General features: G+C 49.9%; 1 protein-coding gene across 4 annotated transcripts in view; it reads left to right on the forward strand.

Annotated features, from left to right (window-relative positions):
* The first annotated feature begins 1,252 nt into the window (after positions 1–1,252).
* LOC122634452 overlaps positions 1,253–13,226 on the forward strand; it is a 28,237-nt gene continuing 16,263 nt past the window's right edge. The window contains exon 1 of one of the 4 annotated variants that reach the window (XM_043823397.1): positions 1,253–1,751. In XM_043823397.1, the coding sequence (XP_043679332.1) occupies positions 1,612–1,751 (140 nt within the window). In that variant the 5' untranslated portion in view covers positions 1,253–1,611. Of the gene's footprint in view, positions 1,752–8,239; positions 8,353–10,564; positions 10,635–13,226 lie in introns of those variants that run through there. The other 3 variants (XM_043823399.1, XM_043823401.1, XM_043823400.1) reach the window with 3 other exon arrangements.

Below are 13,226 nucleotides of genomic sequence, written 5' to 3' on the forward strand. Positions count from 1 at the left end.
CGATTTACCTTTGCTAGTGGAATATAATTCGATCCTCTCTGTGCGTTGCGAAATGGAAAATATCGTACTGGCGTCAACGGGAACGTACGTTCGCGTTTTATCGATATAATAATATTTTTGTCAATAATTTCCACGTTTCGACGATACATCACGCACTGCTCGTTTAATTCTCCGATTCGCGATTCGCGTTCCTATTCGCGACGATGTGGAACGAAACCTCGACATACATTTGTTCTAAGAACAGTTATTACCCTTACCGTTTACGCGGGATACAACGTGCAAATCGAACGGGTAAATCGAATTTAATGCAGGACGATCGGGTGTCGTCGATCGTAAATCGACGAGGCGGATTCGGATAATTTTCTGCTCTTCGCGACGGTATCGATTCGTGACCGATGAAAATTTCCAAGTACCGTGCGATTGATCGCGCCTTAAAACGTAGATATTTCGTGAAATAATGCAGATTCGAGAGAAGGAAAGCGCGGACGAAAGGTCGTTCTCACTGTTTTGGCCAGACGGTCGCGTTGCATAGCAACAGAGACCCAGCGATGGTCCTGCGATGGTTCCCCAGCTCCTAGCGGTCAGTGCAACATAACTGCACTTGCTTCTCCGCACCGGCCGGACGGACTGCTGAAGTTCACGACATTACCGTACGTCTTCCTGCGCGAGATCTTCGATCTACGTCTCTCTCGTTCGTTCGTTCGTTCGTTGGTCGTTCGCGGGTGCGCACGAGTCAACCAGATGCAACAGGTTGCGCCTGGCGGCGATCGAACGCGCGTGCCTTAACAGGACCGTCTCGTATATCTTCTCGTTTACGCGTCCGTGTGTGCAGTTCGCACGTACGTAGGTAGACTCGATCGCGTTTCCGCTTTACCTTTCCGACCACCTTCCTCGAATATCGGTACACGTATTAATTTTTCTATCGATCGATCGATCGATCGACCGATCGATCAGCGGATCGTTCTCTAGCCGGTGAAACTCGCGTATAGAAACTCGCAGCCTGCTTTATCCTATTTCTTCGAGCACGAAAATCGATCTACAAAAAAGAGAGAGAAAGCTAGAGAGAGAGAGAGAGAGAGAGAGGAAGCGTAAATAAGAAGCGAGTTAGAAGCGAGGGGAAGGGTCCGAGCAGCGAGACCGCCGTAAAGACGATGCCATCGTCATTTTTGTGGGGGTCATTATCACCGAGCGCACTCGCGCTCGTGGTAAGATCGCCGGCGCACCGTTCAGTACAGTTATAACTTTGCTACGAGCCTGACGAGACACTCTCGCGAGTCTCTTCTCTCGGAGGTCGCGCCTCGACACGCGCCTCGACACGCGCCTCGACACCCCCCTCGACACTCCTATCCCTATTTTTCTCTTTTCCTAATATTTACGAAAAGAATAGAAACTCGATAGTGCGCGATCTATCGATCGTTCCTCGAATGTTGTTAGAATATCTCTTCGTTGTTCTCTTCGATATCAGTGTGGATCGAGTGTTCGCGAAAGAAGAATCAAGATCGAGCGATCTTCGAATCGTCCCTCTCGACTTAAAAAAGGATCGACTTGGTGGACCATGCGGCGGATCGTTAGGGGATCGTAACCAGATACGAGCTAGAGAGCAGGAGGAAGATGCTGTGCCTTAAGAAACGAAGAACTTATAGCTTCACGCAGGGTGCCTGCGTGGATCTTCCTCGACGCTCGAAGAAGGACGCCGCTCGTTACGAGGGGTCCTTGAACATGGCTATTACGACACTGCCACGCAAGAACAGGTGAGTCAGCTTTACGATTAAAAAGCTGCAGCTGCTACCTGGCTTCTCTCTCTCTCCCTCTCTCCATCTGTCTGTCTAGCCATCTATCTTCTCCGGTTCCGCAACGGAATCGAACGTTACTCCCTATTCGAGTATTCGGTAACCGATCAAAAGTAAAACTAAAGTCGTAAATTTGTCCGTCGATGGATCGATCGAGACCGTATCCGAAATAAAAGACAAGAGCGTTCTCGTTCCGCTACTTCCTTCGAGAGTTACGAGTTCGTACGCGCGAAGGACGCGCGGAGGTAAAAGTAAATGGAATCGTAGCCGAGCAAGCTCGCTACGGACAAGTGGAATACAAACGTCCTACGCGCGATATATCTCCAATGAATTCTCCTCGTTCCGAGGATATCGACGTCGGTGTTGCGAGGAAAGCTATCGCGTGTTATCGCATTCCTTGCGTTCGAACGAAATCGTCAACGTATCCTATTCTCGTACGCCTCTTCGTTTCTCTTCGTGGTTATAGCAACAAAAAAAGAAACAAAAAATAACTTGACGATTTTACTCGGCTTCCTTTCCCCTTTGTATTTGACGTCAAGTTAAACGGAATCTCCATTGTCGACGTAACGCGTTCTACATTGTCCCACGATGCTATCTCTCGATCCTGCTTTAAATATGAAATCCAGTTTCCAAGTTTTACGCGGTACGAGTTTTACTCGCCGAGCGAACCTCGATTTTAAACCGTTAACGTTTAATTGTCCACAGGTCGTCTTCCTGTTTTATTTATTCTAACGCGACCGTTAACGAGCAAAGGTACATTTTTTAGAGAGAAAAAGATCTCGATCGGTTAGTCCGCTCCCGAGTCGTTCGACGTTTATTCCACAATTTCACGTCTTATTTTGACTCTATCGGACATTATCTATTTAAAAGCAATTATACGGGCAATTTTATAATATCGCTAACGACAAGTACCGTCTGTGCTTAGAATTAAGGGGGGAGGGAGAGAGAGAGGGCTGGGAGGGAGGAAGGGAGAGAGAAATGCAGTTGAGCGAGTCGGTTTCCTGCTTTACGTAAAAGCTCGCCGAAGGAAATTTTCAGCGTATCTCGGATACGCGTTCCTTTCTGTCAACTTATCATTATAGAAATTTGCACTCTCCGTCCTTTTGCTTCCTGGTCTAACTTTATCGTCGAAATGTAGGAGATGGATAGAAAAGGAAGAGAAAGAGATCGCGATCCTTTCCTATAAGCGGTAACGTGTTATTAATAATTGCACGCGAGGGAGACGTACGGTATTTTACCGAGATGTTGCTCGGGAGGAGCTCTTCCCGAGTTACGAACGGAGAGATTTGAATGCCACGCAGTCATTAGTCGTTGCTACCGTTAGAGATGGACGGAAAGACAAGAGGAACGAAACGAATCGTAATAGCGATATTACCTCGAGAGCTCGATTAGTGCTTCTTCTTTTCTTCTTTCCATCCTCCTCGTCCTCCTCGTTAACGTCCATATTCTCAAGGCGTCGCGAGTAATTTTCTACGGTGGCATTGTTCGATCCGTACGTCCTCGCCGTACGTAAAGCCTATCTACCGTATTAATTTTCCCTAGCTGCCGTTGATCCTCGAAGACCGTCAAAGCAGCTATATAAATGGGTAAAAAGTTCGATCGAATCGGATTAGGAGCAGATACCGCGATTACGCCTTATCCGCTTTCGTTTCCTTCGTCGAAGCGAGGCGACGTCGTTTCTTCGTTGGAGGTTCCTTTGAAATCGTGTCAGCGGTCTTAATTGCCACGAGGAGGAGGAGGAGGAGGAGGAGGAGGAGGACGTATAAAGCGTACAACATGGCTCCTTTTGCCTTTCAGACTTAATAAGACGTAACGCTATCCACGCGGGATCTATGAAAAGGCCGGCTCGTTTAAATCGAATAACAAGAATTTAATCCTTCCAACGAAGTCCTTCTTTTCGTTCTCGACCGTTCCGTCGAGAATTTCCGCCGAGGAGAAAAGAAAAAGAAAAAGAAAAAGGAAAACGAAAAAGAGAAAAGAAAAAGCAGATAAATCGTCAATGGTTATCTTCGATCCGAAAGCAATTCCTATAAGAACGTTCGACCGTGCAGCTATGTCCAGGGCTGTCAAACTGCCTGGTGGCGGAAGCGCAACGCGTTGCATGTTGAATAAAGGGACGTAGGAGCGAGCGAGCGAGCTCGTTGCCCGGCGTACACACACCGGCCATCCGCAATTTGCGCTTTTGCCAAGCTCGTTTCACCGCTCCCGCGCAGGCGTGGCACCGAGCCACAAACTTTAGTCTCGCGCCTATCTCCTCGGCTACTATACTAGAATTTAGATTCGCCGGACGCGACTGCAATCCCAACACCGTAGAACTCGAGTAAAACTCGACGATCCCAAGCTCGATCTCTGCTACGCGCCATTATTTTCCTCTTTAGCTTTAAACTCGCTCGAACTCGATCCATTAGAATTTCTACGAGCGGAAAAATACCGAAAGCCGACGGATTGATAATCGTCCTCTATAAAAACGGGTTCCTCGCGCAACGTTGGCGGAACTTGTTACGATTAAACATGCGTCTCCGTAGCTGTCACCTTCGTGCATCTTCGTAGAGGAAAATTGCATAGATCGTCGCGGGACCGCAAGAAGCAATTTCGTCCGTGAGACACGTATTACCTACTTTACCGGTTAAATTATCGTTGTACGATTTTAAGTACTCGAATGGGGATTATTAAAGTAACGTTTCGCGATATTTCGTTCCACATTCGCGACGTGCTCCGGGAAGAGATCGTCCGAATCGTACGTTCCTCGAACGGAGACACGAGAACGAACGAACGTTTCGGAACGAAGATATTTTTTATTCCTTCGGTTCGCCCCGTCCGATCGGCTTCTTCCGCGCAAACCGCAAACGGCGATGATAAGCGATCACCGTTCGAGGTCGTGCAAGAGGAGAATAAGAAGAAGAAGAAGAAGAAGGAGGAGGAGGAGGAGGAGGAGGAGGAGGAGGAAAGCTTCGTAGGTCGCGAGATGCGCAGAAGAATCGTGTTACGCAAATGATAGGGAGGGGGGAGGGGAACTTTTTTTTCTGCGAATGGTAATTATTTATAATTGCAATTAATTACGGGCATTTGCCTACGGTCTCATGCAGCGAGACTCCGGGTAAGACCGCGTTCGACCATGAGAACGACACTGTTCTCAGACAATTTGTCGTACGTGCATAGGTGCATACGCGCGCATCCGTACCTACGCAGACGTATCAGACACTTTGGGACTCCTCGAGAAATGTCCTCGTTGTCCTAGAACGCTGTCCTCGTTGTCTCGCGGAGACTGCGATCCTTTAGAAAACGAGGAGACGTTTCCTGGAAAGTTCGCGTCGTCGCATCTTGCATTCGTCCGATCACGCGCGTCCCCGTTCCGGATATTCTCTTCGATTACTTTTCTTTCAAAATCAATAAATTAGAAGGGAAGGCGATAATCGAACGGACGCTTCGTACCTTCGAAGAGAAGGGAAAAAGGTGTTACGATTGTCGTATCACCTCTGCGGATATCGCGGTTCGCGTATGAGATTTACGAAAGAGCTACGCAGAGATCTCAAAGACTCGCATTGTGACGAAATCACGTAGAAATCTCAAAGAAATCTTGCGAAGAAACTCGAGGAAGTTTCGGAAGCATCGATACTCGGCGGATATATGCTTTCTAACTTTTACCTTGTAAATCGTGCTTGCAGGACGCATCTTTTCTACCATATCGCCGTGGCCGATGTCGTGGAGTTTCATTCGTACCCGATCGTCCTTCTACTTGACGTTTCTCGCGGCACGAATCTCCTCGCGTATTCTCATTCGTTGATAACTTTGATTTTCGAGCGCGAGTTCGTCGGCGTTCGACGTTTCTTCTCTTCGTTGAAAAATCTCGTCGAGCGACGTTCGGGGGTGCCCCTGCAACGCGATTACCGCACATGCATGGCTACCGTAGCGCTTGTAGGTTCTCAGGCGCCGAGCGTACGTCTTCCCTACGGACGTGCGAACGAACCGAATCAACATCGGTATCGTTAATTATCTTTATCCTTGTTTCGACGAAGATGACGGCAAAACGAATAAAAGGGGAAGAAGAAGAAAAAGCTTCTCCTTCGTCAAATTTGTCGCGTCGTAATCTTATCTCGCGAGAGCAAGACACGGGAGATGATTTCAAAGAGAATCAGATCGTGGAAGACGAGATTTCGATCGGCGCTTTCTTCTTGCTCGATCGTGCTGAGCGCAATTGCGTCGTTCGCTTCTTACTCCTCGCTCACGCAAGAGGGGAGAGCGAGCGAGAGAGAGAGAGAGAGAGCGAGAGAGAGAGCGAGAGAGAGAGAGAGAGAGAGAGAGAGAGAGAGAGAGAGAAAGAGAGCGAGTTATAAAACGCGTCTACCGGCGCGCTTTTGACGAGCAAGCAGATGTTTCTACCGGTCTTTTGGCGCGCGATCGTTTCCAACGGACGTGCCGCGCCATGTGCGACCCTTAACAAAGCACCCTCCTTATTGTCAGTAAGCGGTAACCTACGTTTCGTTGCCGCTTCATCTCCAAAAACTATCCAATTTTTGGTCGAAAGCGATCGATACGTCCGTATTATCGCGTCGCCGTTTCTCGGTGAGTAGCATCTCAAAGAATTTTTACGCTAGAATTCCCTATACGTCGCTTCCTTCTCTTTTCCTTTCCTTCTTGCGAAAGACAATTTCTCGAGAATCGATCGACGATTAGTTTCTCTCGAATTCGTCCGATTGGGTCTTTCCACCGAGAGGAACGATATCGACGATCAAAGTGGGCTAACGGTACGTTTTTGCGAATCATCGCGAGACTCTTCTCCATTTCCGCGTCCGTTCGAGCGCTCGAAAAAAGACTTTGAACATCTTTGAAAGAAGACTCTACGAAAATTCGTTATCGCCGTCGAGATATCTTGGAAAGATGTTGCGATTCGCACGATTTCACCGTCGGCAGGAAAATATCGGGCCGCGAAAACGCTCGGTCCTTTCCACATTGGCGCACCTCACGCGTCATCTCGCATTGTTTCTAATTTTTCGTAGGAAGCATGACAGTTCTCGCGAGAGCACGTCGAATCGCGAAATATTCGAATCATTTCGCGTTCCACATCGAAAGATTCCAAATAGCAGAGGTGTTTGGTCGGCGCAAGCGTGGATAGATCGAGAGCATCGACGCGATCGATTAGCTCCTTCGTTAACGAAGGTCGTTAACGTTCGAGAAAGCGTCGGGTTCCTCAAGGAGCGGAAGGATAAAGTCAACGACTAATCTCGAGTCGGCATCGGCCGACTCGAAACGCAGGGAAATCCGTCCGCGTTCTCGTACGAGAGAAATTCCGTGTCGGCGAACCGTTAGATCTGCCACCTGCGTCCAACGTCTACGGAGAGAGTGCTCCTTCCTCCTATCTAGCCGTGCGTGGACGTCTATGACATAAACCTCTGCGACACGACCGTTCCTAACCTCCGCGCGCGGTCGAGTACTCGGACGTATCGTCCCATCGACGAATCGTATCGATCTCGATCTGACCTTGAAATCGCGACCTCCCCCATCGAGCGTACCCTTTCCTTCTCCATCCTCCGCGACGTTTCGCGATTCTCCAACGTGCGACGCGCGGATATCCTTCCTATTACGTACGAGTAATACGACGATCCAAGTACCTACGCGTAGAAACCTATTCGTCGATCGCGTTCCGATCTTATCCGTTAATGGAAAAGCCACAACGCCGGGAATACTTTCTAATCGACGTCGACGAGCTACGATCGTCTTTTTCGACTCGTCCCGATCGACGACGAGCGCGGTAAATTTCTGAAAAATGACTAATACGATTTCGTCCGAACGATCGGGTCTTTTTCTCGGCCGAGCGTAGCAATCGCGTTTCCCGGACGATCCCTCGGATACGACTCGAATACTTTCTCGAAAGATCCTCGTATCGATCGGGCGAATTTCTAATTCCCTCGTCGTCGTCGTCGTCGTCGTCGTCCTCGTCCTCGTCCTCGTCGTCGTCGTCGTCGTCGTTTTGGCGTCTCTCCGTTCTCCGAAGCGTTCGCTCGAGCGCACCCGAACGCGGTCGAATGCCGACGGAAAATGCCGAAACGTTACGAGAGAGAAGTCACCGGGCGGAAAGTACCGAAGCTCGCGCTCGCACTCGCGCGAAAGCCGTTAGCTGTCGGCGCGGTGCGGCGCGGCGGTCAGTCTCGCGCGCACTGCGACGGTTCGTACGAGTCTTTCGTCGCGCTCGCGTTACGTTTCTCGTTCGAACGCACGTACACGCGCACGCACACGCACACGCACGCAGGCGCGAGCGTGACAGGTGTTTCTCGGTTTTTCTCTCCCGTAAGATTTCTCTCTCGTTCCGCGCGCGCGCGCGCGCGTCTTCCTATTTTTCCTCGGACTTCCCGTTCCTAGAGACTTTCGCTTGACGTACTTTTCGTACGTCCGCGCGGAAGAGGCCGAAACGCAGGCTTCCGCGAGCGGCGTATCCCTTGTCGCTGCTAAAATCAGAGGCCGATCCGTCGGTAATCGTTCCCGGGAGGCAAGAACGACGTTCGTTCGAAGAGGACTCTCGTGCTTCTCCCGCTCGGAATGACACCAACGAGGATTTGATCGCGAGGTAAGGCGACGTTCGTACGGTTCCGAATCGTAGGCGAAACGGGAGCGGCGAAATTTCTTTCTCTTCCCGTCGCGAACGTACGAGCGCGAGCGTGTATCGCGTATGCCGATAAATTTTACGTCGTTTCCGTCTCGAACGCGACGACCGTGCGATTTCTTTCCTCTCGTTGCCAACGTACTCGCGCTCGTCGTCGAACTCGATCGTCGGCTCTCTCGCTCAGCCTGGCTGAGATATATTCGTCGGAGAAAATCCGTCGACGTTATCTCGATTCTCGTCGAACCGCCGCACGACTTTGCGAGCTTCCCTAAAGACGATCTAATTCGTTTAGAGACCCCCCGACGACGACGGGTTTCCCGCTGTTATCTCCGGAGTTGAAAAAGCGCGCGCGTACGTCCAACTACCGGAGTCCGAATTTTCTCGCGCGTTATCGCGAACGATGACATTTTTTGGATGAAAGAAGAGCTCCAAAGCCTATCACCTTCGATCGTACCTGCTTCTTTCCCCGTTGTTTTTCCCACGTATATCGTTCTTATCTCCCTCGAGAAAACCTCTTCGCGATATTTCCGGAAGAGAAGGAGCTTTGGAGGTAAAGGGTAAGTTCGATACTCGTCGAACGATTCGCTCGATAATACTTTACGCGAAATACCGTTTGCTCCGATCGCGCGCGCGCGAATTCCGAAATACCTATGGAATTCGATCGAATTCCCTGGAATCGATCGATGAATTCCGTTCGTTATCTTTTCCCTTGGAGATAACGCTAATGGAACAATCGATTCATTAATCATCGTCCGGGGCACTCGTTCGCGTTTCTCTTGCGCTCGCCGCGCGCGGATTCGAAGACGAGTCGTCGAAAACAGACACGCCCGTCTTACGCGTGAAAATGGCATTTCACGCTCGTTGCCGGCCAGTCCGTTAACTCCGCGAACGTGTTTTTAACGACGAGACTGCCGTCTGCTCGCCGACGAGAATAATAATTATAAAATCGTTCCGGCGCGGCGGACTCCTCGGGCCGCTCCTCTTTCTCTCTCCCTCTGTCTCTCCTCCTTTTCTTTCATTTTCTACGCTTCCATTTCGCAGCACTCCAATTTCTTTCGAACGTTACCCTCCACGAGGCTTCGCTTCGTTAAAGAATCGCGGTCGTCTCTCGCGAGACGTTTTTATCCGGGTATCGGCGCGCCATCGATCGATGTACTTTCGCCGTCATCCGACTTTTCGTGCGAGTCAGGTGCGAGCGCGTATCGCGATCGGCCTTGGATTCGGAAATCCGGGCCAGCGTTCCGTCGACGATCCGAGAGACGTTTCGTTGATTCTCGTTTTGTACGTCGTTAAAACTATTGTTCGCGCATCGCGCGACGATGAGATAAGAAAAGTATATAAAGGAACGTCGAATCGAAAAGAGTTTGTTACGTCGTACGCACGAAATACGATCGCGATAACACCTTTCGTCGAATTCTCGAGAAAATTCTCTCGGAAGGAGGAGAATCTCAGCATCCACCGACTTGGACGAGAGATAATATTTACCGTCACGCTGCTGACGTCGAGAGAGGCAAACAAGAGTCGTATTTTCCTTCTCTCTCGCGCGTTCTCCTTTTTTCATTTCCTTATCTCACCCATGATCTAAGGAAGATTTTACGAAGAGTACCGGCGCGCACGAGTCGCGATCTTTCCTCCGTCTTACGCGAGATCGATAAATAATATCGAATATCGATCGGTGCCGAGCCGATCGTTGTCCTTCGTACCTGATCCGTGCAAAGTACGAGGGTACTCGGCAGCGAGTTGTAATCGTCCAAGACATCGATGCCGTCGAATCGCGGCTAATTTTTCGTTCCGGAAAGGAAAGAGGAGAAAAGAAAAGAAAAGAAAAAGACGAAAGCGGAATTACGCCGATCGAAAATAATCCAGCAGGATAGCTCGTTTGTCTGGCTCGTAAAAGCCAGGAGACCGAATCGACCGTACGGCTTTAATTGGAGTCGCGTTAATCCCGCTTCCGCTATTTCATGGTTGCCGCGAATAAAACCGTTCGCGTGCTCCTCCGACCGCTTATTCCTATTTCTTCTCCGACGTTCGGATGCGAGAGCGTTTGGAGAAGGGCGTAAAACGAGCAGACGTCGACGTTTCTCCTATCGAGTGCGACGCGCACGTCCCGGATTCGTGACATTAACGACAAGCGCGAACAAAGGCGAAACGACGAGAGAAGATCGGGCCGGGATGTAAACAGGATGCCGAAGGGGATACAGGAAGAAGAGAAGGATGGCACGCCGATGAGCGAGGATTATGCGAAGGTAGCAAGGTCGTTGCCACGCCGAGACCGAGCCGATACCCTTCTCTCTCTCTCTCTTCCTTCGCCGGCAAGGTCGTTGCCATCGAAGGGAATACGCTCGATTTTCTAAGCCGGTCGGACTCGTAAATTCGCATTTCGAGCCCGTACCGGTCCGATCGATCCTCGCGTCTATCTCGCGACGCGCGTCCGAGTTGCCGGGGAAAAGGGAAGAGATCGTAAAAATTCGGACGTCGACGAAAGTAACGGCGCTCGAATGGAAACGTCTCGATTGGTCGCGAGTGCGCGTTTTCGAATTCGTTCGAGTATCGAGTTGATCCGATCGACTGGATGATACATAGCTACTACCTCCTTCCTTTACGACGACAAACGCGAAAGACGGGCCCGATGGAAGGCCATAATCGGACGAGAGGAATTCTCGAAAGGCCTCTCTATAAGGAAGTGAAAACGAGACGGGGAACGGGGACGACGGAGAAATTCATTAATAAAACTGCACTCGTGGAAGGCACGGGCGAGCGAGAAGAACTCGTAAGAAGGTAGAGAGAACCGCGCGTAGGTCAGGGTCGCCTCGCGTGCGCGCGCGCGCCCGTGTCAGAGGAGAAAGGAAAGGTGGAAGAAAAAAAAAGAGAGAGAGAGAAAAAGTGCAGGAAAAATAAAAGAAAAGAAAGAATCGAGAGAAACGGTTGCTCCTGCTCGGGCGCGTGCTCGACGTCGGATGAAAGTTAGTCGAACGGTGCGTCGACGGTGTCGTTCGGAAGGTTTCTCACGATCGGACGGGAGGACGAGCGATGGCTCGAGTTTTTCATCGACTCCGCTGACCGAAAAAGCAGCTTGGAAAGCCGACTGCCGAGCCCCGCGACAGCTGATAATTGGCTCCACCGTTTAAGAGCGAGCCCGTCGACGACGAGACGAGAAACGATAGCCGGAGAGCTCGGCCGAGCCGCTTCTTGTCGCTAAAATCTCCTTCCCTGGCCCTAAAAGCCTTGCTCCTCGTCGGACGACTTCTCGATTCTCCGTCTCGTTCGGTAAAAGTGAACGAGAGAAACTACTCGCGAACTTTCCTCGAACAAACGTTTTATCGCGAATCGACCAATAGCATCCTCCGTCTTCCGCGCCGATTCCCTTTCCTTTCTTTCTTTAGGAAACGAACGCCTCTGAGAAAAACGTCCGACGATGCTTCCGACAATGGGGCCACGATGAAAGAGAACGAATTTACTCGTCTTCGTGGAAAACAAAAGAAGTCGACGTTTTAACGATCGTACGCGACGTTTATGCGCGTAAACGAGGATGTTTTCGGACGTTAACGTAATTTACGATTTACGCTTGAAATTTTAACGCCGATAATACGACCATCGTCGCACCTCCCGAGGCTCGTAGAACCGTTCTTATCTACGAAGCGATTACAATTTTTCTATTGTCAACGACGATAACGAGCGGCAATAATGAGCTAAGAATGTTGAAAAATTCGCGGCTGAAAAATCGCAGCGGCGATTTCTTATCGATGCATTTCGTTGGATATCACGATAATAGCAAGTAAATAACGAGTAACGATAAAACGCAGTGGCAATGATACGGCGCGTTTCGCGACGTATCTTAACGCCGAATTAATCGTCGGCCGCGTAGAAAGATCGAATTACTCGAGAAAGAGGACGAGAAGCGATCGTAGTTGAGTAAGGGGGGGCCGGACTGTAATCGTTGAAATCGTTAAACGAGATAAACCGATGCTTCGTTGGTCCACTAATTAGCCGGAGACACGCTCGATCAAAAAACGCACGTGCCGGCTTTTAATTTTAACTTCGTATCGCTTACTCCTTCTCCTCGTATCGTTGAGATAATTCAATTACGAAGACCAAGAGGAGAAAAGAGGAAGGAAAGATTCGATCTACGAAAACGTCGTTGTTACGACGTTACGAGATAACGCGTAACTCGCTTTCGTCTAGCGTTGGAATTATTTCCAAGAGCTCGTGCGTTCGTACGTCTTATCCCAAAGGCAAACATTGTTGTTGATAAACGGCTCTCTTGGCCAAACGCCTAAAAACGGTTTGTTTTGTGTCGTTCTTGCGCGCACATATACGTACGTGCGTACGTGCGTACGTACGAATGATACAACGCGTACCGACGTAGCTCGAGAAACGAAGACAAAAAGGAGAGCGCTTATACTCGCTCGACGCGAATGTTTATCGTTAATATCGTCGACGATTCGAAATCGAGCGTTTTACGGTGCAAGAATGCAACTCGGCTTCGTGCCGTAAGACGGATTAAGTAATATCCTACGCGGTAACAACGAGAGTGCACGTAAGTTTACGTAAGAACGGAGCTACGCGTAATTCCGTGTGTATCGAGTATCCTTCCTCCTCCTCCTCCTCCACTCGCGATCCCTCTCGAGCACGCACCCGCGAAACCGATCGGTGCCTTTCACTCTTTGACCTTTCCTCCAATTTTATCAAGGTCGGAACGAGCTTCTTTCGCCTCTCTTCTTTTGTTTTATCTGTGCAAGCGTAGTACGTACGCGCGACTACAAACGCGATATGAAACTTGTTTCGGCGAGAAACGCGTGGACGACGCGCGAGGACCAACGATCGAACGAGCACCTCTC

The sequence above is a fragment of the Vespula pensylvanica genome, chromosome 15 (genome assembly GCF_014466175.1).
Source record: "Vespula pensylvanica isolate Volc-1 chromosome 15, ASM1446617v1, whole genome shotgun sequence".
In the NCBI taxonomy this organism is placed as follows: Eukaryota; Metazoa; Arthropoda; class Insecta; order Hymenoptera; family Vespidae; genus Vespula; species Vespula pensylvanica.